The 26,062-nt window shown below is 39.6% G+C and overlaps 1 protein-coding gene across 1 annotated transcript in view; it reads right to left on the bottom strand.

Annotated features, from left to right (window-relative positions):
• Window positions 1-281: 281 nt before the first annotated feature.
• DGKQ (diacylglycerol kinase theta) overlaps window positions 282-26,062 on the bottom strand; it is an 88,730-nt gene continuing 62,949 nt past the window's right edge. The window contains exons 17-24 of the mRNA XM_015652211.2: window positions 20,028-20,179; window positions 18,517-18,665; window positions 17,753-17,934; window positions 16,188-16,288; window positions 12,001-12,147; window positions 10,651-10,762; window positions 8,972-9,124; window positions 282-7,868 (exon numbers count right to left, since the gene is read on the bottom strand). Of these exons, the coding sequence (XP_015507697.1) occupies window positions 7,770-7,868; window positions 8,972-9,124; window positions 10,651-10,762; window positions 12,001-12,147; window positions 16,188-16,288; window positions 17,753-17,934; window positions 18,517-18,665; window positions 20,028-20,179 (1,095 nt within the window). The 3' untranslated portion in view covers window positions 282-7,769. The remainder of the gene's footprint in view (window positions 7,869-8,971; window positions 9,125-10,650; window positions 10,763-12,000; window positions 12,148-16,187; window positions 16,289-17,752; window positions 17,935-18,516; window positions 18,666-20,027; window positions 20,180-26,062) is intronic.

Genomic DNA, 26,062 nt, shown 5'->3' with positions numbered 1-26,062 from the left:
CACTGTGATGGTGCTATCACAGAAATACTTTACCAATTACAGTGCTATCCACAGAAAGATGCTTGAATGTTACAGGGGTCAAACTTAGATGTCATCTCACAAATGAAGACATATGAAATCACACAGTTAGAACACAGCCACCGTTTCACAGGGCATGACCCAATCTCAAACAGCAAGGCTACAGAATTCCTATAAAAGCAGTGCTCAGCTGAGATAAAGTATGTTTGCTTCTGCAGAAGGGTATTCCACTATTTTTAAAGCATAACTACTCCACAAGCATCCAGGGTAGAAGAGATGTTGTATTTTTCACAGCAAATTCTAGTTACAGATCTCTGGAACTTGTAAATAATACTTAGAATACAATATTTCATTTTGGTGCAAAATGTACAGTCAAACACAAAACACGTATTGCAAAATATACACAGAATTGTATTAAGAACAGAACCCAAGGATGAACAGAAGTTCAAATATAAGAGAAAACTCAATCTTTTATAAATTACTTTTTAAAAAATCTGTTAGTACACTAGGTATGCTGTTTGCAGACAAGTTACCACAATATAGTGACATGTCTCATTTGCAAGGCAGACATTGAGAAACAATTTACATCATTAAAAGCTAGTTTTTGAGACCAATCCACAAGTAAATGTGTGACAATGCATTACTGGTTTGAGGCACAGAGTGTGGAAACCACTTTTAACCACTTTAATGCTTATACTTAGGCTTTTTTTTTTTTTTTCTGAGAATTAGGCAGGTGCATAAAGAATAAGCACTAGACAATAACTTGTCAGATTACATTAGTTTATTGGGTCAGAATTATATTACTGAAGTATCAGAACATTCACAAGAAATGCTATGAGACATCTTAAGAGTATCTTAATAATAAAACAGCATTCATACAACTGTGTAAATTGGATGATTTAAATAACCAGAGGTGAAAGACAGTTACTTAAGCGATAGTTACGTTATAGTTCGAGAAGAATTAAGATGTCATCAGTCATTTGTAAGTAGGAGAGATGCTGAAATCTATAGTGAATTATAAACACTAATGCTTTGCATTCAAAGCAGAGATGTTGTCTTCCAATATTCAGAACTTGTAGCTTCAAGATACAAATTGCTGCTAGCTACACCATTGCTAACTAAACTATCACAAGGATAACTTGCTTTGGGCATGTTTGGAATGCTAGAGTTATACAGCTATTGCTATGCTACAGATCCCCAAATTTTGCTTTAAAATAGCAGTGAAGGCTTTATAAGCACCCAAAATTACACAATAAATACTCAGTAATACTTCAAGCACCTCTTGCTACCCAATTTGACAAGATAAGCAGCACTAAGAAATGGATGCCATGGTGAGACAAGGTGTTAACAGTCTGACTCGGGCACTCTTGATTTGTGCCTGCCTGCCTTCAGAAAGCAAAAGAGCTTGTGTGGGCACATTCTGATGGTGAGAGTACTCTAAGTGCCAGACAGTCACCAGACTTGTAACCTTTCTGCAGTGAAACACAAGGGCAGGCTCTCTGCTCTTCAACCTGAAGTGATCTCTATGGGGAAGAAGCTCTGCCTTGTATGATTGATGTTTATATTGGGAGTTGCTGCCAGAGGTGTAATAGGGGATATGCACAATATAAATTAAGCCATATCTTCTGAAATCAGGCTGTCCTCTAAATAACACACTTGACCAGTGCAGAGTGACGTGCTAAATGGGTATGCTGCCAGGAGAGCTCAGAGGGATAACTACATCAGTAACACTGCCCTATTAAAAAATACTGTGCTTTGGGATAGATCTTTAATGTCTACAAATGTTATTTCAAGACTTCAACTTTTTCAGCACTGATCTGCTATAAAACCTTCTCATAAATTATCTTCACAAAAAATAAAGTCACTCTTTCAGAAAACATGCTCAATATAACACACTTGTATCAGTACAAATTCTGTCCTGTGAGTCCATGGCAGAGAAGCCATGGACTCCAAATCTCTCCAAAGCAATATAAGCAGGACTCTAAAACCAGAAGGCAACTATTCCATTAGTTACTATGGTAAGCAGAAACAATGCTTCCAAAACATAGGAAGAGTGCACCGTTTCAGTGGACATGTATGGGTTTACAATCAATAGTCACTGTCCTGTAAACATTGAAAATGCCACTCTAACTGCAGGTAAAGGTTAGTAATTTGCATTCATTTCACTGCACTCCACACATACAATGCCTACACTGCTAAAAAAAATAACAACAACAAAACAAAATCATTAAATAGCAAAAGGAATGAAGGCTTTGGGCTGGATGTCTCCTGCAACTGTCAAATCAGTAAATGCTGACATTATAAATAAAACTTGAACATTATTTTATGCATTACAGAAGCAGTCTAGTAAAACCTAAAACTTAGAATAGCAGCAAATTTGCTCAAAAACATACATGAACTTTCAGTCAGTCAGCTATAAATACATTCTGCAATGTGAGAAGCCATCTCTATCCCCAAGCAGGCTTTCAAGGAGAACACAGTGTTAGACATGGATGGGTATCAGGAACACTGCAGTCAGAGAAACTCCTAAACAATTGTATTCTACAAACTTGTTCTCATTGTTATCTGAAAGTGCATTTTTGTATCTGTAGAATCATCCCCATATTTACAAAAAAAGTACAAACATTGCAATTTTGCCATACCCTAAGCCTAACCTGTATTTTCTGTTAAGTGCAAAAAGTATAATGAAGTTATACATATTCTGACACATACAAGATCAAAGCCTGAAAATGAGGCAACATTGTCACTGGTGAATCCAAGGCAATTCAGTAGTTGCCAAATATTTGCTGCACAGCTGTTAGATGGCTAAAGTAGAAGCTGAAGTAGAAATTAAAGAATAATCTAAGCCAAACAAATTCAGAGCAGGAACTCCATTTCCCCACTCTCCACACACATTCACCAGCACATGCTCATACCTTCATTACCAGTTTTGGTACAGAGCTAGGCCCAAAGGGCAGCCTGACAGAAAGAGGAAGATGTACAGTCACTCTTAAAGTGGTAAGGAAGACTTATGGGGTGCAGACTGAAAGAGTATCTTCTGCCAGTGCACAGCTCCCATGAGCCCCCAATACCGGTGCTGGAATATGGAATACGGACTATGCAAGACAGAGCATACCTACAGTTGGTACATTATTAAATACATATGTAACCAAATCTGCATCTTCAACGTAAGCCCTTTTTAAGTGTCACAACAGCTCCTCTTACCTTCTCCTCCCACAAAAAGGTTTCATTTGATAATGATGTTTATATGCCAACAGACTGCTACAGAATCACATGCATGTATAAATGCTGAGCAATTCGAAACAGCTGATTTTCAAATCAAGTACATTATTTGCTCTTTAAAGAAACGAAATCCATACATTATTTGTAAGAGGGTAACTGTGAAGACTTACAACAATTTTCTGTGACAGCTAATTTAGTTTTGTTCCTTAGTTAAGTCTTGCAGTGACAGCTTCTTCCTAGTTTTTAAAATGCTACAATAGCCATTGCCATTGGTTTTAGGCACACAGATACTTGACTAAAATCTAGAAACAGCAAGCGGAGCTCACACTGCATAAATGCAGACACTGTACTCTAAAAACAGTTGTGCTTTCACTATATTGCCATCACATCTTGTTGGAAAGTGCAAGTCCTGCCTCATGTCCAAAACCAGTGAGAGAAAGATCCAGAAGTGAGTGCTATCAGAATGCTGTAACAGGGCAAAAGCTGTATAATTAGGCACTGTGGAAGGAAATACAATAAGGCGTATTCTTAAAGAGTGTGTTCACGTGTATGTACACACATGAATGTGCACGTACATATGTACACATATATAAACAAAAGGCTTTTGGCAAAATAATCATTTCATCTAAAAATCGATGCAGTGAAAACACCAGCAATTTAAACTGTACAAATCAAGGGTAAAGCCATGGGGAAAAAAGCAGCAAATTTTCTGGAGTAGCACCCGTATCTCAGGGATGAGCTTTTGAATTTTGGTTCTGCTAATTCAAGGGAGAGGTAATGCATTTATTCATCAAAATAGATTTTAATCAACTGACCACCTGCACTAATCTGCAACATTGGGGTATTTGAAAGGAACCAGAGTTTTCAGGACCTTTCTCTCCCCAGTGCTGGCAGTGCCTAAGTAGGACACTAGTAAAAGGTCAGGAGAGTGTACCTCAGCAGGAGAGATGCTAGTTGTGCTATTAGTGCCTGCCAAGGTGTATAAGCAAGATAAAAAGGCAGTGGAGAGAGGATGAAGGAGTGTGCTCAGGATAGTAAAGAGCCTGCATCTCTTCCCTGTCCACAGTTACAGTTCCTGGTCCTGTGTGCCTGATGTTACTTAACTCCCGTCTTGAAAGAACCTCTTCTCCAACACTTTAGTTTCTGCATTATTTGAAGTACTTGGCCATGTGACCACTAGGTTCTCAGACAATACTACTCAAAACAGTATGGAGAAACATCTATCTGCCCACTGTCACATAAATAATAGTGCATTGTTATGTTCAGTGGAAAGGCTAAGTCTAAATGTTTTGTATTAATTGCAAAGAATTGTCTTATCCTCTCCCTTCATGCAGGCCATGCAAGAAAATACTAGGCCTTCTCAGAAACCATATGCAATGAAAATGTGAGGAAAAAAATACACACACACATACGTATATTCTTGATATAATGTCCTTCACAGAACATGAAACTAGAACATCTTAATAGTGGAGTTAATGAGTGAGTTTCTCCTTTTAAAAGTTTTACAGGGGGTTTGCTACCTCAGCTGGAATCTGTTTTGTCATCAAAACACATTAAGCTTCATCTTTTCATGCACAGAGGACTTATATACCAAGTGTGTTTTTCTTAAGCTATGTTTTCATTTCAGTGTGGCACTCATCTGCTCAAATATATGGCAGTTGGTTTCTGGAAAAAAAGGGGAAGAAAAACAAAACTCAAAGCCTTCTTGTCCTCTGCCAGAACCCCCTCTGGAAGCTGGTAAGAGATTACACTCATACTTCAGTGTCACATTGCTACCATGATGCTATCCCAAAACAGGCTTGTACTGAGTTCCAGGGATAGGAAATCTTCAGGAAGAATATGCCACAGCAAGGGGCCCTCTGATTAAAATATTGTGACCTATGAATTTAATGTTATTTCAGATAACGGATACAGAGCAAAAGGAGAGACAGTCAGGTCCTTAACAAGCCAAGAACTTGAAACAGCGTCAGCTACATGCTGCAGGATTATATATGTCTGGAAAATCAGTAAGATGGGGTTATTTATTTGGGCTGCAGAAGACAGTCAGTACCAGCAATCTTAAAATTTATGCAGGTTTTCTGTAACAAAAAGCCCAGCTTCCACTACCGAGTCAGCAACTGGAAAGTAGACCATGCATTCTTTCTGCTGCCCCAAGGATACAAAGCAGTTTCTTTGTCTTTCTGGGCAATTATGAAGCAGCAGCCTATTCCAGATCTCCTCTCTAATTTGTGAACTTCATTCAGAGAGTGCACATCCTAAAAACACTTCATGTTCCCTACTTGTAAAGCTGGAACCAGGATGCCAGAAGAGGCAGACCCCTCATGTCCAGGTTCTAAAGAAGACAACCCTGTGTTTAATGATCAGAAAGATAAGGCTTTTAGCTCTGTACTATCCAAACTATTTCCTTCATAGCATGAATCCAGTTTGCATTTTGAATAAAAATTAAGTTGTAGTCCACACTGTGGGACCTGAAGAACATCCCCAAATTTAAATTCAGAATTTAAACAATTAAGAAAAGGTTTCACTGAAAACAAAAGTCATTCCTCCAACTGCATCTCTACCAGAAAACGGAGAAGGAATCACTAGATTGAAAGGAGAAGCTTTAGGCATCTGACATTTTTCTATAGCTATTTTTTATCTCTTTATAGCTTCAGCTGCATCATTCTGTTGCTATAGATGACATTCAGACCCTCGTTGCACCATGACTGGAAAGTAGAAAGCACATGTAATGATCAGCTCTTGCTGAAGCTGGCAAAGTGCTGAGAGTACAGACTCATCAACAAGACCCAGCAAGAACTGCCTCAACTGACTCCATCACAAAACAGCTTTTGTGTATTTCAGAGTTACACTTAAGTTCCCTGAAGCAGCTAGAGATGTTTTGCTAGATACACTGGCAAGAGGAATGCTCCTAAGGCTGACACTCAAGTGATGAATTCATGCCACCCACAACTGAAACAGTTATTACTGTGCAACAGAGGACAAGTAAGCCCACCATATGGCTAAGTGGGCTCTAGCCAACGTGGCTTAAGCAGCTCCAAGCAACAGATGCATACAAGTGGCAAAACCTTGCAGGTCCCAACCCCTGCCCACAAGTAGCTCACAGAGCCCTTTGTGTATGATGTTGACCAAAAGTAAAAGGTTCAGTCCCTGGGGAACCACAGTGAGATGAGACGGCAGAGCTGTGAGTGAAGAACATGACTACAGCTATGGATAGCAGATACAGAGTGTATGGCAGGACCAGCACAGCTGCACCAGTCTCCAGCATGAAACGGCAAAAGTACTGGATCTCCACACCTTCCACAGATGGGTAAGCACAGAGAAGTGGTCTTGGCCTCACAGGAACTGATTGAAAAAGAGCCTCTGCAGAGCACACATTCATTGAAGTGAGAAAAGAACAGTCACTGTGTCCCTGGACCCACGCCTAATAACAACTCCCACAAAGACTTGAGAAGCCTGACGAGGTAAGTGAATTTTCATGATGCCTCTCACATTCCCAGTTATTTGAAGCCTAAAGCATGTTAGATGCACACTACAGGCTTCAATATCTGCTAAGGCTCCTCAGCTAAGCTATGCTGTGTATCAGTTCTAACGTATGACTGTGCTAATTTACTTAATTGAACACTAAGTGGTACTTCTTTTAACCTAATTAATGATGATTCTTGAGCTTGCTGTTGTATAACACTCCAAATTAATGAAAATTAAACAATACCAGTAAAGTCAAGACAAAAAAGTCTGGTGTCAAAGGTATTGGTTTCAGTGATAGAAAAGAATTGGTATAACATACTACTGCCCCAGGTATTCTTTTTTATTTTGAGAGTTGTAGCTGATGAAATTCAAATGCCTTTTAAAACAGGCTTTGGCTGAATAACGAGAAACTAAGCTACAGTTGAAAAATTGCTCTACAGGCTGTTTCTCCTTCATTCATGCTGTCCAAATACTGTTGAAGTAAATACTCAGAAATATTTTGACTCAACTGTTCTAGCACTTCTCTCTTCCCAGTGTACTGGGATACTTTAAACAGAAATAATCTCTCCTGTGTTTTGTGTTTTTTCTCTTTACACTTGTACTGTTTCAACTGTTAGCTGGACTAATGTAAGGAGTTCTTAGCAGCTCATGTTTCTGCCTTTTTTTGGTTAGGATGCTATTGTGAGCATTAATTAAAAAAAAACATTTTAAGTTACTGAACAATTAAAAATTATATATGGAATGATTTTCTTTTAGGATGAACTGGGAAGAGGGCAGGATTTTTCATGAAGGCAAATGCAGAAATCTCAGCATCTTGGAATCTCTATTTGGCTGGGAAACAGCTTACAGAAAAGCAACCCCAAGTAAACATTTCAGACGAGACAAGTGATGCATAATAGTTATTTGTGACAATGAGGTACTATCCTTGAAAGACAAAGAAGAACCCAGTACTACCAAAATGTAATGAAAGGCACGCTCATAGGCAACACTCTTCATGACTTGTCTGCACTCGGTTTTACGGGACCAGGGTGGTATCTACCATAGGCACGAACACAGGTCTCCTCTTAGCGTCCTCCTTCAGAGACTGTCAGGCTATCCACTTTCATCTCTTTCAGGCTTCCAGTTTTTTTCTGCTTCTGCTTGGATTTTTTTAACATATGGACCTAAATTTGAAAAATTTAAGAAGGTGAGTATTAAAATATCTGTAGTCATCAATAAGTTGATCTAAGGCAATTACCTAATAACCAAGTAAAAAGCTGAACTGCAAAGGAAAAACATTTAAATACACAAACATCTGGTGCACCTATCCTTGTAAAGCTATAGGATTTACTGTTTTTTTTTTTAGATAAACATATATATGTTATGCATATGTATATGTGTGTATATATATTCCTGTACACTCACATATATATATATCCATATATAGAGATAACTAGTCAGTAATCTGCTACAAGAGGAAGAAATATGTCTCACTAAAGGACAAGTTAGGTTTGCTCCCTCTCTCTCTCTCTTTTTCCATTTCTTTCCCACTTCTCATTAAAAGAATGAAGTTTAAACATATTCTGAAACTTTGAGGTATGACCCTCTCTTTCACTCATTTCTTGTTAGCAAGGGCAATTATTCTGGTAGCCCTCCCAGTACAGCTACATGTCCTCTGAGCTCGCCTATAGCAGCAAATGTCTGTGAGTTGAAAAAGCACCCTTAAGGCAGCTGGCAAATGCACACCACAGTCACCCACTGCAAAATGTTTATTTCACAATTTCAAAGTCAATGGAGAAGGTAAATTATTAGGGAGCTGATGCTGTCTTTTATGTACACATTGAGATAATCGAGAAAAAACAGACGCTGATTACTCAAGCCTCTCTTTCCCGGACCCTGCTCCTCTTTTATTTATTTTTCTCTTTTGCTACTACTGTCTGACAGACCTTCCCTTCTCCAGCAGACTGATTCCCACCCTGCACACTGAACTACTACTGTGGCCTTTATAACTGCTCTGCTTCAAGAAAAGCAACACTACCTGAAGATCCCAATACACAGGAAAAATTGAGTCACTAGGCTCAGGGACAATTTTTTTAAACATGAGCCTCCTCTGAGCCACTGGAGAGAGCCTTCAAACCATCCTCTTTAGAAATTGCTATGTCAGTTACCACATAGTGCTAAACAGCTTCTTTAGGATTAAGCATCAAAACACAGGCAAACAAGATGATACAATAACATCCAGTGCTGGAACAAAGTCAAACTGCTACGAGAAACCTAGATTCAGTACCTTTGGTCCTGCAGCAGAAATTATAATCTGGCCAGGGGCCTGAATCCAGGGCTCTCCATCAACTTGAACTGGAATTGGCTTTAGAAGTGTTACACGGAAATATGAGCCTTGGGCTATGCGGATTCCTGATCGAAAACCACCTTGGACTTGACCCTGTTAGGGAAGAAAAGCCAGGATATCAATCACTCCAACTAACAATAAGTACAAATATTAGCTGCAATTAAACTAGGTGGATATTATTTTATTCTCACCTGAAATTTTAAGTTTTAGCTAAAATAACTGCTTAGGCAAAACTAGGATGCCTTTACTGCCCCAGCATTAATTATTTCAGCTAGTCTAGGAAGGAGAACTTGGATACCCCTGAAGACTGCGGGAGGCAAAACAACTCCCAAAGCAAAGCTGTTTGTACACAAAGGTTGGCCAGGGAGCATACACTCACAGAGGTCTTGTTTGCTTTGGCTTCCCACTCCATAACGTAGAAGTAAATACTTCTAAAAACACCTAATTATACACAGATCCTTCAGCACATGTAAAATGCCAAAGTCTAAAAGCAGTTTATTAATCAGAGAGAGTTTTTCCAAACTCAGCTCCATAGAGCTACAGAGATACATAATGCACACGCTGAACTTGTTATAGACATACTCAACTACAACTTAACAGCTCAGTTAACTTTTAGAGTTAACTGTAGAAGTGAAACAAAGTGAACCTAACTGCTACACATACTCTTGGGGAACGTGTGAAGAAACAAACACGGGAGTAAAAACCTTAATATCGCAAACCCAAAGCACAGGTTTGTTAACTTTTATACTCCAAAGCTGCTTCTACTTTCACGAAAGATTTAAGGATGTCTACCAAAACAACTCTTTAGTGTATTTTAGAAGATGAAAATTACAAAATAAAGTTGACCAACAGCAATGATTGAGCTCCACAAAATTTAAGGACCCACCTTTCCAATTTTGGTGGTTTTATGGATTAGTTATCTCTAGCTACCTGACCACATATACTTTTTCAGCAGCACTTTTTTTAAAATAGTGGCAAGATATGAAGACAAAAATAACCTACCATCCCACAGGACTGTGTTACTAATAGCAGAGCATTGCAAAAATATGTAATACATGAAAGAATTAAAATATAATTGCTTGAGTCATAATATTCTTTGCAGAACGGCATACCACTTGCTTGATGTAGCATTCAAATCAAGAGCAGCAAGTATCAAATTCTCAGTGACAGGTGTTGGAAAGTCTGTGGCAGATAATTATAAAGCAACCTGTCTTGATGGAATCTCCACCACGATTGTGATGAGGTATGACAAGACCTTTTGCAAATACACTAGATGAAGAGTGCATGTTTTTGTAATATTAAAATAAAATCTAGCTTTCATCCCATGAACCTTTTGGGCACCACGATACCTGAGAAAGCTAGTGCATTCCATCATACATATTTGTATTTAATATCTATATCTATCTATCTATACGTATATCATTACATATATATAGCACACATGTACGTTTCTCTACTTGGTTCAAAGTCTAGTTAAGTCATGAAGCATTTCCCCATGGTTTTTTAACAAGTTCTCTTAATTTTTAGGACCATGCACTTGCAATGAAGTGTTTGTTACTGAAATAAGCCTCTCCCATAAAATGTATGTTTCTCCTGTGCTTACTGGGATGCCAACTCACCATGTGAACGACACCAGTCACACCAACCACTTCCAGCAGGCCGTCATCGATGCGTGGTTTCTCAAAGCGGTTGTCACTCTCAGACCCCCAGAGGTCAGCTCCAGAGCCCCAGCTGTGTGGAGAGCACACCAGTGACCACCTGTGGGCCTGTGGTCTGCCCCAAGGCAAGCTCCCTGGTGCCCTGCTAAGGGTTAGCTAAGGGTGGCTGGTTCCTCAGGCTCTAAAAGCTACACACTCTGCTTCCCCATGAGCTGGAGGGAGCAGTTTTCCTGCATTGTAAAAGCAGGAACTGTTTTTCTAAAATCTGGAAAAATTTTTATCAGATATTTTAGTCATAAAAGGAGTGAAGTAAATAGTTTCCATTTAAAAGAAAAAATGTAAATAGGAAGAAGGTAACTCTATAGAGTTTTAGTTTGCTGGGAAATACAGGTTACAGCTAAACTAATCCTTAATTTTCAAGACTAAAGAACTTAACAGAGCTCTTACTGGTCTTGACAACATTCATGGAACTTACTGAAGAGAAACTAAAGCTAAAACAATTATCAAGATTTCATTCTTATACCTGGCCAAAAGCACTTGTAGTTAGCAAATATTCATGCACTTCAGTCCTCTGAAATGCTTCTGACAATTTAAACCATGCTGCTTTTTGTGCAGTACTGACCCTTCCCACTCAAATCACTTGCTTATTGTTTTGGCACATGAACTACTCATCACTTAATTGGGATCTTTTCTTCTCCACAGCTTTCATGTGCAATGTGTATTTGTGTACGCGTGTGTACATGTGCAATGTATGTGCACATATAAATAGATGCAAAAGTAAGTTTTTAAATAAAACATTTTCAGACCAAAATGCAGAGAGATAAAGGTTGTTTAAGACAAGATGGTAGTTGAAAAAATAATAGTGTGGCAGGACTAATTACCTACTGGTTTTGTGCCAACAAAAAAAGATACCTCTATTAGCATCATATCTAAGGAAGCCAGATCTCCTGTGGATTTAGCTTCCACAACAGCTACTCTAGCTCCCTGCAGGTGTCAAGGAAGCACTCACAGGCCTGTAAAAGTATCTGAACTGTGGTTTTCCATGGCTACCCAGGTGGCATCACACACTCCTTGTATACTGACCAGTTGCCTGTAGGACCTGGGCAGTGTTTGACACTTGAAATCCTGACACTAGACACAGGAACTGCTCAGGTACCCAGTCCCTAGCATGTCAGAAAATGTCAGTGTGCAGGTCGAGTGTCTTTGATCCTGATACCTAACCACTTGACATTTGATGCTCAAATACCAAGTCACAATTCTACACACACAATCCAGCATGCATCCACAAGGGATCCTTCCTTTTCTTTTTACCTGGGTATATTAATAAAAATGAGTCCTTCTATACTTGGTAATTCCACCTCGTGCTGGTCCACTTGCAGCTTTATGTCCTTGTGAAGGTTTCTAGTGTGACTTATCTTCTGCAGCCCAACTTTCACGTAAACTCCCTTGTTGTGAAACCTAGGAGCAGGCAAGTATCTTGTAACTAAAAGGTAAGACCAGGTGTAGCATTCTTCCCTGTATGTATACATACCACTATTGCCCTCTAGCAGGTATTTTTAAAGAGTTTTTCAATTAAAACCCATTTCAAATTCTTCTAACTTTATGGCAGAAACAAAGCATAAACCATGAACTACTACTTTACATACCTTTACTTAAGGGATGATTCTGCTGTTGAGGCATTTGCAGATTGTGAAATTTTATTACAGAAAAATTGTCCCTTCTTGAAGCATTGCCTGAATACAATGCCTCTTTGAAATGTAAACTCCTGGGCTGGAAGATTACATTTTTGATTAAGAGTTAGAGGTCGTCATGACCCATTTTAAATTGTTTTCTCATGCAATGCTATAATACTTACGGCAAAAAACATTTGAAAATCTTTGCTTTGCACATTCCTAATTAATTTGAAATACACTTAGCTGCAGAAATTTAAAACAGGTTTAGTAATCTCAACAGAAATTTAAAACAGGTTTAGTAATCTCCACAGGTTTTGTGACAGAGCTCTAGCATCTTTAATTTTAGAATAAAAAAGATGAAGATTTTTATGGCATCCCTAGAAATGGCAAAATATTTTAAGAATAATATAAATAAAAGCTAGTTAAACACACAGACTACTTTCTTCTATAATAGAAACCTTTAGATACATGGCCTTTAGGGCAACCTTAAAACAAAAAGCATGAATTTCCATTATTTGACCCTACTAGCACATGGGTGTCATTGGAATTCAACTCTCCGAGATCTCTCTAGCATTATGTCTAAATACCATAAAGTGGGAAAGACAACCAGGGCAGGTTACAGCCAAGTCTTCAGACAGAGACTTTTCAGTCATCTTAAATTATTACATGGGAATGATTAGTCCTATGTCCTAACAGTTGAATATAGTTGCAAATTAAAGGTACCTCATGTAACACCATTTAACATACACTTCTGCTCCATGCAAGATGTTTCTATGCTAAGACAAGTTTTGTCTAATTTGGATACAACTGAAAAATACTGGAATGTCAGTAGGAAACACAACACTTGCAATATCCCCACGAAATATTAATTTTTGTTGCACAAAGAAGGAAGCCTTCAGAAACTGAAGGAATATTTCACAGTGCCCTAACTGCAGAACAGTTGTAAATCTCTGTAAAATAAGTCTAAACTTGCATTAAATGACACCATTTATTTATTCTCCCAAACCTTGCATTTAGGAAACAGCTAGCCAAAGCAATCTCCTGACATTTTGGATGGTACAAACAAGATGTAGTCTCTTCTGTAGTGTGTAATCCTAAAAACTGCTCCAGGATCTCATGGGAGCAACTTGGATGAAGAACCAGATGCCTCCTCAGCAAGTTCACTGGCAACACAAAGCTGTGAGGAATGGTTGATACCCCAGACAGCTCTGCAGCCGTCCAGAGAGACCAGAGAGTTTGGAGAGATGGGCAGAGAGAAACTATCTGAAACTCAGCAAAGAGTAAATGGAGAGTCCTATACCAAGGAAGAAATAATCCCATGAACCAGCACAGGATGGGAGCAGCCTGATCTAAAGCAGCTCTGCAAAGAAGGACCTGGGGGTCCTGGGTGCATTAGGAAAAGCATCACCTGAAGGTCGAGGGAGCTGATCCCTCTGCTCAGTCACAGTGAGGTACATCTTCAGTTTGTGTCCCATTCTGGGCTCCTCAGTACAGAGAGAGACATGGAGCTCCCTGGTCCAGTAGAGGGCAACAAAGATGATTAAGGTACTGGAGCATCTCTTTAACCAGGAAAGGCTGAGGGAGTTGGACCTCTTCAGCCCCAAGAGAGGAAACCCTAAGTATCTCAAAGGACAAGTGTCAAGAGGATGGAGCCAGGCAGCAAGTAAATACAAGTGGCAATGGGCAGAAACTGATGCACAGAAGTTCAACCTGACCATAAGGAAGAATTTCTTTACTGTGTGGGTAACTGAGCACTGGAAAAGATTGTCCAGAGAGGGTGTGGAGTCTGCCCTTGCTGGAGATATTCAAGAGCCATCTGGAATGCAATCCCGTGCCAAGTGCTCCAGGATGGTGCTGTTTGAGCAGGGAGGTTGGACCAGAAGACCCACTCTGTGATTCTATGAATGAAGGCAGATGCCCTGTCATTAAAAAATTTTACACTGTGAAAAAAACTCATATAGTTTGGCCCTCATCAATGCAAAGACCATCACTGTCACAATATACACTATTATTTTTATCTGCCTCACAATGCAAGATCAGCATTGAATTCCTGCAGGGATGTTATCACTACATTTTGAGCTGATAGCTGAATGTCCAGAGCATGTAAAGAGACTCTATTGAGTGAGGCCAGAGAGCACACAGCTTTTGGTACATTTATCATTGTAATGTCTTGCTTCAGAAAAGCATATTCCTTCCAAGTACTACCTCCAATTTATGTTGCCACAACCCAAAACTTCTTGTTCTGCACTCAAGAGTAGTCAGTTCACCTGCCAGGAACAGCTGCATCTTGCATTCAAGTAGATATAATTTTTAGTTAATTTACTAGAAATAATTAAAAAAAAAAAAAGGCTAATATTACTGACGAGAGTGTGCACTTGCTTATCATCAGGAATCATAAACTCAACTCTTTTAGCAGTCATTTTCACAGGCAGTCAAAGGTAAATGTCATGTGTCAACCACTGTTAGCACAAACTTTTGGCTTCTGCAGAAATGTTCCTCAGTATCAATTCATTATTTAATGTTTCCTTTTCAGAAGTATATAGCCTTTCAGATTTGGAAAAAAAAAATTCTCTTCTTTCCCACAAGTTTTTCAAGTCACCCTGCAAGAATGATACCAAGACATTGTCCACTGCACTATGGAAGCTGCACACTGGGAAGTGACAGGGATGAAAAGCACACAGGGCAATAGCTGTCAAAGTGTATCCCTTAAATGCACTGGCAATAAGAAGAGGATGCATCTTTTGAAGCACCACAGCTTTGCAAACATGGACTGTATTTTGAAGTAAGAATGAACATAACTTGTACATTATATTAACTGCACAAGTCCATATAGAAAAGTTTCACCTACTAGAACAGACACTACTACACACAAACTTCTTGCCTGATTTTACTACCTGTGATGCTTTCAGGCAAGTGCATTGAAAATGCAAACCAGTGCCTAATAGTAACTTAGGTACCAGGAACCACCTATATTTACAACAATTGTATTAGTTTTTAAGGAAAGCACCATGAGCAATGCCTGTAACAATACACAGAACACTACAAGATAGGTTGGATTACCCATCATTGCGCTCAGAACTGGTCAGAGAATATTTCTAATAGTTACAGTTTGAATACTGCATAGTTGTAACTGGCTGTAATTCTGGCAACCAGGAGACAATTTAGAAGATGTTTAATCACAAACAGGGGAAGCAAACAAAAACAGTTTCTACAAAGAATTACTGATTAATTACACAGATGTGATTTCTTTAGCTCACCAACTTCAGTAATTATGGGAAAAAGAAAAAGTCCCATTATTGGTTGATGTGCATGCCAGAGAGAAGGAAGGTCTCTGTCAACACGTTTTTAATAACATTCTCCCTTGAGATACAGAGAGTTTTTTATAGCAGGCAGGTGTTGCAATAGCACTAGGTAAAACTGGAAAAGGTACAGAGGTACTTTTGAACAGCTTATTGCTTATGTAGCAGCACTGCCTTCACTCTTGCGAAAGGCATTGAGCAAGAGATATTTTCACTCTCAAAATTTCACTGAACTCAACAATGCACTTATTGGCAAACTAAGAATACTGAATAACAATGGCACGGCTTCCAAAAACTGCTTTGGTGCTCTCTCTTGGTAGAGATAAAAAACCCCAAACCAAACCCAAACCAACAAAACACAGTCTATGACTTCCTGGTTAGCTTAATTCCTCCTTGTCCCAGCTCTGCCAAAAGCAATAAATATTACTGGATACCTGTAGCATTTAAGATTATCAGTTGTAGTGTAAATTGGAGGTAATACAATACCACAGAATTGACCTTTAACACCTGGTTTCCCCAGGATTACCTGCTATTAAATTTCCCTGGTTCTTCTTCTCTAGCATGATGAAAGTCCAAGCTCAACTCTGCATCAATGCCAAGACCACAGTAATTGTTCATCTGTACAATCTGACCAAAAAGGAAAAAAAAAAAAAGGTATCACTTCCTGCTTTCATTTTTAAATGAAAAATGAAGAAGTTCCAAGGTTTTTCAACAAAAGCAAGACTTGCAGATGATTCTTCCAAGTCACTTGCATCTTGACAGATTCTGGAAAACATTTTCCAGAAACACTGCACTAAAATTAAAGCTTCATGAACAACTGTTGAGATGCGTAGCCATTATTTCCAAAGTATCAGAAAATACAAAATTTAATCTTAATTAAAAGTAACAAGCATAATAAGGCAGAAATAAAAACAAATGCAGAAATAAAACCAAATCAACCTCTCAAAGCAATTTTATGCAATAACTTCACAAGCTGATAAACACTAATGCCACTATTATTTTTGGCATCAACCATGGATTTATATTACATCATTGTGAAGACACACTTATTTTGGAATGTGACCAGCTTACACTAGATGAATGAAGAACTTCACCTGCTCAGTTTTAACTAGCTCCCTATATGCCAGTCTCAAGTTTCTACAGATTTCAACTATTTCTTCCATTAAATCTTCCTTTGTATGCCAGTTCATTCCATAGCTCTTTTATCCTAGGCCTTACTCTCCCATCCTTCACCTTAAAGCAGATTAGGCACCATGGGAAAAAAAAGCCCCCATCTCCACCAAGTGAAAAATAGCTGGAACCTGAGCATCTTAAATCCTCCAACTGACTCATAATACCTAAGATTTTTCAGTGACCAGACTAAAATCTTGGACAATTGCTACCATTGTTATGATTTCCTACTTTTTTTGCAAGCCCCTGGTCCAATTTCTTCTTTTAATCTGAAAAGAGACAGAACCAGGATTCACATACAGCTCCAAAATCATCATCCACAATCAACATCAATATCTACAAAATTTTTATTTTCCCAAACAGAAACAAACTCTCATGAACCAAGTGACAATGACTTTCACTCAAAAAAAAAAAAAAAAAAAGCAAATAACAAATGGCATGTATACAGACACAGAGTAGTAGAAAGATGATGGAAGGATTTACTTCCTGTATATGCTAGCAACTCCTAGTAATTTCTTAAAATGTGAAAGGAAAGATGAGAGTACCTTTTGGGGAAGGGAGTGCTTTTTGGTTGACACTCCAGTTTACAAGTGTTTTGTAAAGTGTTTTGGAATTCCTTCCAAAGCCTTTTCTTATTTGAGAAATAACTTCTTTCCCAGCTGAAGCAAATAGGAATGTCATTGCCATGTGAATCTTTTCATTAACCCTCTATCAGGTGCTTTTTGCTAAACAGCTACAAAACATGCTCTGCAGTCCACTAGGCCTGCCAAAACCGAAACACTAGGTCCAGACAGCTCAGTAAGGCCCAAGCACAAAGACAAATGCGAAGAAAAGATTAAACTACATTAATACCCATCCTCTTTGTGATTTTCAGTAGAACAACAGTTCCTAAGAATCACACCCAAATGGCTCTCAGCTCACCTTGGGAGGCTCAGGTTCCGCAATGCCATTTTCTGCACCTTCAGCTGGCTCTTCTGCATCCAAAAGGATAGTCCAGCGATCCATGAGAACATCATCCGCCTCATCCACAGAAACCAAAATGGAGTATGGGTCCTCCCCACTGTAGCCAGCTCCCCAGCGCAAGACCCTCCCCAAATCATTACCTGGGCAACAGTGAAGAACACCAAAACATGACCGTGTTTCATAAGCAGCGCATCAGCCCTGTTTTACAAATCACACTGCACTACAGTGCTCCAATCAAGTCACAGAATTAGTTTGTTTGGAAGGAAGAATTATCTAGCAGAAAGAAAAATAAATCTAAGCTGTGTTGTGTCTGCACATGTGGTTACCACTGCATACAGACACACAGGAGCGTTTCCACAAAAAGTGGTGGAAAAGCTTGTTACGGAGTTGAGACACCAGGGTGCAACTGAGTTTGCTGTCTTACAGCATTGGCTGATGCACCTGCAATTGTCAGGAGGAGGATATTTTGCCCTCCCCAATCCTGCCCATTGACCCACACACATCAACACTCCTGCTGCTTGTTTTCCCTGATGGTGTTTTTCTGAAAGCACGACTGACATTTCCTTGAAAAGCTGATAGAGTGGTTTACTCTCCAGCACTAGCCAGAATTGAATCTCACAGCACATCAGCTGCAAAACTGAGTACTCTGTCAGACAGATAGATAAAACTTTCCAGAGGGTTTCTGTTCTCAGCAGAAGAGTGGTTCTTGCTGTGATTCTCACCTGTTCCTAAAGGTAAGATGGCAACTGAGGGCTCTGAGCACACCAGCTTGTGCCTGATCTCCTCGAGTGCACCAAGGACCCAGCCAACGGTGCCGTCACCTCCACACACCAGCACTCGGAAGGAGGGGACTTTGGAAAATGTGTGAAACCTCCATTGTGAAGCAAAGCACAGGGGAAAAGAAAAGTTAACAATGGAATATAGGAAATGCAAAGTCCCAATATGCTATTTAAAATAACACAGTATTATTGGATTTCTGCCCATGCTCCTTTACCATCAGTTTCTGGATCAAATTCAATGGAGTGAATGGAAAAACATGGAGTTCTAGATAAAGATGATTTAAAAAAGAGTGAAAACCATATTCCTCTATAATTTTTCACAGACAGAACTAAATGGTTAATCACTTCTTTTTGCAAGGGCACAGAGACCTAACTAGTCATAATTTTGATGTGAACATCTGTAACTTTCTAAATCCTAGAGGAGATGTTGATTATTGCTGGTGTTTTTGTACTTAGTCATAGGAATCACAGTACATTTTCTTCTTCATAGTACTGTTTTCCTGGTGATGCTTACCTTTTGTGGCTCTTTATCCTACATACCAATATATTATGCGAAAGAATTGTTATTACCCATTGCACAAGAAACACTGAACAAGTGGGAGTATTTTGCCATAAAGCTACAGAAAGATTCCAAAGCCAAAACAAAATGAACTGGTTACTTAAGCTGCAGCTTGAAATGCATTAAAAGGACAACAGAATTATACAGTTCCGTCAGAAAAATTAGTTTAGCTTGTTTATCTTGTCTCCTACATAAGCTGCATTTTTCCCAAAAAGCTTTTGATCTCAAGATCTTGTCGTGACCAGTTTTTTATTAAAGCAGTAGTGAAGGAACAAGGAATAGGCTACAACCATCGCTTTCAGTTTTATAAAGCTGTAACAAAGTGGGGTTCATTAAATCAAGTCATCAGCTCCTGTCTTCCTACAAGCACATTATGTTCTGTTCCTTGTAGAAATGTTGCAGCTGTGATCAGGCAGACCCTGTTAATTCTGCAACTAACTGTGGCCAAGTTTCAAGAGTCAAAATAGAAAATTTTATTATAGTTTCCTGGTAGTTCCCATGAAACATCAGAAGAAATAAAAGCAAAAATCCACCCTCATCAGGAAATGTGACATTTCTCTTTCCATCTCCATTCAAATATAAAATCTATTTATTTTCAATAATTATTAAGTATGTGCTACTGTAAAGTGCATATGACTATCCCAGGGCCAGACTCTACTATATTTGACAGAAGCATATACATCAGGAACTACTCTATTTTCTTTTCTTTAGAGGACTCCACAAATATGTTGTCACAGTAAGAACAGTCAAAGAGAAATGATCCACTGCCCTGGTCTTCAGGCACAGAAGAGAAGCAACTTAGATCTTCAAAATAAGTGAATCTAGTCTACTCTTTTAGAGAATAATAAAACAATGTAAATTTTAAAAAAAATAAAATTAAAACATGATGACTTACCCAGGCAGTGGGCCCCCATTGGTAAGTTCAAAGACTTGATGTGGGTTTAACAGCTTTCTAAAACTGTACAGCAGATCCCGACCTTTGAGACCACCACTTTTTGGATTCACAAATACAAGAAGTGGGCAGCAATTCTGTGGTATCTTGGAAGCCTGAAAGAAAACAAGAAAAAGGATTAGTCAATGCCGTGAAAAGGCGGGAAAATCATTACTGCATCTCAGAACTATTACCTGAAGCTTCCTTGATGCCTACTAAAAAAATCCAGATTCTAAAAATAAAAAGATTCAATGTCCACCCGATAGACAAGTTAGCTGCTGATTTTGCTTCCCTAGGAATTGAAGGCTCCTTAACCCACTCCAAGTACACATTTGAGCCTAACATTAGAAACAAAGTCATTTTAATTAGCCCTTCCTACACATTTTCAGTAAACAGTCTAGGCCAAAAACAGTGTGAGGGATAAGAGTTCTGTATGATTAAAACTGTTTCCTTGGAAAGTGAGACCTTCTCCCAGAACCAACTGAAAAATCTTTAGTTTTGTGGTTGTCTTAGAATGGACATCAATTTACAAGGACAAAGCATTTAAAATGATGTTTGGGGCAGACAGTGGCGTACCTCTTCCTATGAGATTAGAAGCTGAAAGCTTCTTTTAAAAATATGTAAGCCAAGCTTTTTCATTATGAGGATTTACTCAGGGCTGCCAGTATCTTGCAACCTACTGAAGCTGCTGCTGAAAGGACTCTCAAAGCCTCCAGAAACCGCAAAGGAGGCCATTGGACATGGCAGAGGTGAGATTTCCTGGGACACTCCATGGACTCCATAGAAACAATATCTGCAGCCTCACTGGAGATCAAAACTTCCAGCCAACAGATGCACCGTGGGACTAGTTTTCACCCAGCCTGTCTGTCTGTAAATAGTTCTGTAAAATGATTTGTAAGTAGTTCTAGAAAGATTAGAGAACACCAGCACACCTTTTATCCATCCTGCCACAAGGCTGGGGTGCAGGTACATGCCAGCAAAGTCCATTGGACGTTTCAACAACTGCACTTCTAAACAGAAATGTTTGCCGTAGTCCCTAAGTTGTGGTAATTCTTATTTACAAATTGGACAGCATTCAGGGAACAGCAATTTGTCACGCAGCTGACCGGATGGATTCAGGGAACAGAACAACAGTGCTAAATATAAGTCAATTTAGACAAGAATGATTCAGGGGTCGGTGAGGCAGCAGCATGACCACAGCCTGCAAGCATGTGGAGAGATACCAACAACTACAGACGGGAGGAGGCAGCACCCAGACAGCCTTTCAGCTGCTGCCTGTAAGCGATGAGGTGAACAACAGAGGAATCAGGTCAAATTAACCAGTTACATTTGTGGGGATGCAAAATGGAGTCTGACATTCAGATACACCAGATCTGATTTAGGCACTCAGAAGCAAATGATTCTTTGGGTCGTCAGAGTACTTGAGAGATTTCCTCTAATTTTCTGTTCTTAGAAGAGCTGGGTGCTAATGCTCTGCAAGTCACACCCTGCCAGATGTGTCAAGATGCTGACAAACACATAAAAATCCTTCTTCCTTCTCCTCTAACACTGCTTGCATGAGAAATGCTCTCTGCCATCCAGTGTGATTTGTCTCTTGATAAAGAGAAAACACATTGAGAAGAGGAACACTAAGCAGGTATAAAGGCTGGTGAAGCAGGTACACACTGCCCCTTCTTTTATCATCCTTCAAATTCTATGAGACATTCAGTTTAAAAATATATCTGTTTTCTAGAAAAATGAATGAGCCAAACAAGGGCTGGTTTGGGGGACAAACAGCCAAAATAACCTCAGTTTTATTTTTCTGGAAAGGTTCCACTGCAGACAAAACAAGTAGGTTGATGATAAAGAGGCTGAAAGCTGTGCAGACAGCTCTCTCCAAAAAAACTACTTTCATGCTAAACTGACAACTGAAGTCAAAACACCTTTGGCCTCTACATTCAGGCATTATTGAAAAGAGGGAAGCAATTACTCAAAGCATGCCCAACACATAACAAGGATTATTTATTAATTTCTGTTGAGTGCATGGAAAGAATATTTGTAGGCAGAAAAGGAACATAATGCATGCCACTGTCACAAAAAGGATTTCTTGAATATTAAGTCAACAACTCAAGGATCCACACTTCCCAAAGAGACAAGTGGATTTCATCCCCTTGAGCCATTCCAAGCATTAACAGAAGAATAAGCAGAGCTCTGGTGTTTTCAGAAGTAAAGGCCATCTTGTTGCTCCATCATCATTTGCCATATCCCACTTAGAATAGCCCTTTGATAATCACAGAATCATCAAGATTGGAAGACAACTTTAGGATCATCAAGTCCAACCATCCATCCAGCACTGACAGTTAATGCCTAAACCACTCAACTACATCACCAGCACTAGATCCAGATACCTTTTAAGCACCTGCAGGAGTGGTGACCTCCCTGGGCAGCCTTTTCTAATGCCTGACCCCCTTGACAGTGATAATTTTTTTTCTAATGTCTAATCTGAATGTCCCGTGTCTCAGATTAAGGCCATTTCCTCTTGTCCTCTCACTGCAGGCAGGACAGGAGAGACAGACCCCCACAACACTACCCCCTCCTCTCAGGAGTTGTAGAGAGCAATGGGGTCACCCTGAGCCTCCTCCTCTGGAGACTAAACAACCCCAGCTCCCTCAGCCAGTTCTCATAAGACATGTTTTCTGGTCCTTCCGTGATCCTTGTTCCCTTCTCTGAACATGCTCTACCACATCAATGTCCTTTTCAGAGTGAGTGGCCCAGAACTGGACACAGCTCTGGGTATGGCCTCACCAGTGCTGAGTACAGGGCAATCCCTGCCTTGGTTCTGCTGACCACACTATTGCTGATGCGGGCCAGAATGCCATCCTTCTTGGCCACCTGGGCACACTCCTAGCTCAGGTTCAGCCAGATGTTGACCAGCATCCCCAGGTCCTTTTGTGCTGAATGCTTTCCAGCCACTCTGCCCAGCTGCTAGTGCTGTATGGGGTTAAATCCCACCAGCAACAGAAGGCAGAGCAGCTCTGAAAGGAAACATCATGTCCCATGGGGTAACAGAGCACGCTGTTCCCTTCCAGCACTCTTTGTCTAGCTTTTACTCTGCCCTACCCTCTCTCCTGTCCACTTCCCATTTCTTCCTCTTCAGAGCTTTTTAAATACCTAAATTTAATCTCCAGTCATTTCAATTTTCTGAACAATACTGGCAACCTGAAACCTCGGGCTTGGTATAATGCCTGGAAACTTGTGGGATTTAAAAAAGGGTGTTAACAGGATAATAAAAAGAAAAAATATGAAGCTCTGGAGCTCAAAGTAAACAAAAACTTTTTCAAAAAGGAATAGGAGCAAAGAAACCAGCCCAACACTGAAGTCTAACAAATCTCTTACTTGAATGTAATAAGAACGTTTGATTATCTTCTCTTCTTCAGGAAATCAGTTTCTAAAAATAGGGACATTTAGAAGTGACATGCTGAACACATGTTTTATATTACTTGCTTTTACAGGCACGTTCTAATGCACTGGATTTAAAACCAAGTAACTGAAATAATTCAAAAGCAACTTAAGGGAATCACAACTATTTCTGAGACATGGTACACTCTAAGGCATTCAAAAAACCAGCTGTGTTTTGTAAAGTTGTCTGAGATCCTACCCAAGTAACATAAATTGTTGCAAATACATATTTATAGTTGCTACTGTAAAGTGCCAACTATATTTCTTGTCAAATGTCAATACTGTACCTAAAAACCCCCAAGCCAGGTAAATATATACCCTGAATGTTAGTAAGATTCCCAAGCAGCTACAGCAAATGCCTGGAGCTACTAAAAATTTGTATATGGTATAAACTGAACAGTCCTACAACTCAAGCCCACCTTTGTTAAGGTATCTTCCAATGTAAATTCCTAACTATATGCATTTAGATGCAGCTATTCAGAATAAGAAGTATTCAAGAAAGTGCTTGTCCTTACAGTGAACTTACTTCCCATCACAACTCTTCATTGAGCTTGAAGGAGTTAAGAAACACACTGCTAAATTCCCAGAGAAAGGCCAGCTTCTAAAAAACCAATTTTTCGGTAAGGATTAAAAACTCATGACAGCTTGTATAGCAGAGCAGGGCCGCTGCTGTGCATCCTCAAGAGCATGCTCTTGATTACAATTACAGACGGCCACACGGGTAGCACCCTTATGCTGCACCACTTAAAAAAAGTCCTTGATACAGCCCCACTGGGGACAGACGAGTGAGTTTGTTACTGGGCAGAAGAGTGTGTGTCTCACAGCCCGAGGACTCCCCTCCCCCTTTAGCCCTGGCTTCAGTGCTGTGCTTGAGGAGTGAAACCTGCAGAAGGGTTTCGTGTTGGCTGGCATTCAGGATGGAATTTATTGCTCCTTTCTTCGAGACAGCTGAAGGAGGTTGTGTGATTTAGACACTCTGACAGTCACTGTGAATTGCCTAATTTGTCAGGAGTAGCACAACATGGCTTTAAGCTGGGGAAAGATGTTTATTACCCATGCTAATCTCCTTTCCATTGACTGTACTGTGTATTCACACCTCACAACAAAGCAGAACAAGGCGTTCTGTGCCACCAGCCTACCACTGTGACAACCACAGTACATTTTGCCAGGTGGTGGGCTGTCTCCAGAAACTGCAGATATCTCTGACAAGTAGAATTCAACATTTGCAAATGGCTGCCAGCAGCATCTTCCAGGTACAAGGACTCACAATGCCCCAAGCACAAAATTTTCTCCACCCTGGCCAGAAAAGACTTATTATCTGACAAGAAATTATGTGCAAGGTGTCAGAACACTACAGGAGCACCTGCTGGGTCAACCCCCAAGCCTTTTCTTTATTTTTTGGCATATTACATAAATGGAAGAATCACAGAATCATAAAAGTTGCAAATAGACCCGTAACATCATCAATTCCAACCTTTGACTGAATACCATGTTGTTGACTAGACCACAGCACTAAGTGCCTTGTCCAGTCACTTCTTGAACACCCCCAGAGATTGGGGACCCCTCCACTTCCCGGGGCAGTCCATTCCAGTGCTCGGAAACCCTTCCAGCAAAGGGTGAGAAAGGTGACAACCCTTTCAGAAGGGTGAAAATGTTTTGGCTAGAACACTCATTTAACTATTATGCTTTTAAGATGTAAATATTTGTGTGAGTGAGGATTTAGTAGAATGGATGAAATGGAAAGTTTCATCTGTTTGGGAACTTTCTACATATTTTCCTGCTACTTGTAACGAATCTAAACAAAGTGTATCAGAGGGCACTCCACTAGTAAAAGGCATTAGTGATAAAGCCACCAAAACCTGTTCTGGTATTGGCTTCATACAACTGTCTGCTGACTTCCTTGCTTGCCAGTGCTGAAAAACAAGCTCTGTTAAATTAGTTCTGAACTGAAAGATTTTGTCCTGCAAGGTCTTTCACCTTGATTTGATACCAAACAGTGAGACCAAACTGTCCCCAAAGTTCCTTACACACAGCAGCTAAACAGCTTCATAAAATACTGCATTTTTTTTTTCACACTCTAGTGAAGAGAGTATTTTCATTTATTTGAATACTGTGAAATGAAGAAGCGTTTGATTAAATTCCTAACACGCTGAAACAGCGGAATAGATCAACACATCTAATAACACTAACTGCTTGACTTTCTAACAAACAGCTTATGCAACAGCTGAGCTGTGCTCAGTCTTCTCACTAATGGTAATAAGAGGGTGAATTGCTTTGGGTAGATCTGAACATGCCAGTCTATATCAGACACAGAGTAAGCAAATTTCACCTCAGAAAAATGCTAGCAACCTGCTAACCACCAATACTTCTGTTACCCATTTTTAGAGAAGGACTATTTTGGTTTGTTGTTTTTTTGTTGGTTGCCTTTTTCTTTAATTTAATTGGTGATTTGGAAAAATCACTAGCCCTTCATTCCCAATTTCTTTATTTCACTCAAAAAAGGAATGTCAAACATGGTATAAATTTAGTATTGTGTCAGTTCCTGTGTATTTCCTGGTACT

Source organism: Parus major, chromosome Z (assembly GCF_001522545.3).
Source record: "Parus major isolate Abel chromosome Z, Parus_major1.1, whole genome shotgun sequence".
Taxonomy (NCBI): Eukaryota; Metazoa; Chordata; class Aves; order Passeriformes; family Paridae; genus Parus; species Parus major.
This window is presented reverse-complemented; position numbering and strand designations above follow the sequence as displayed.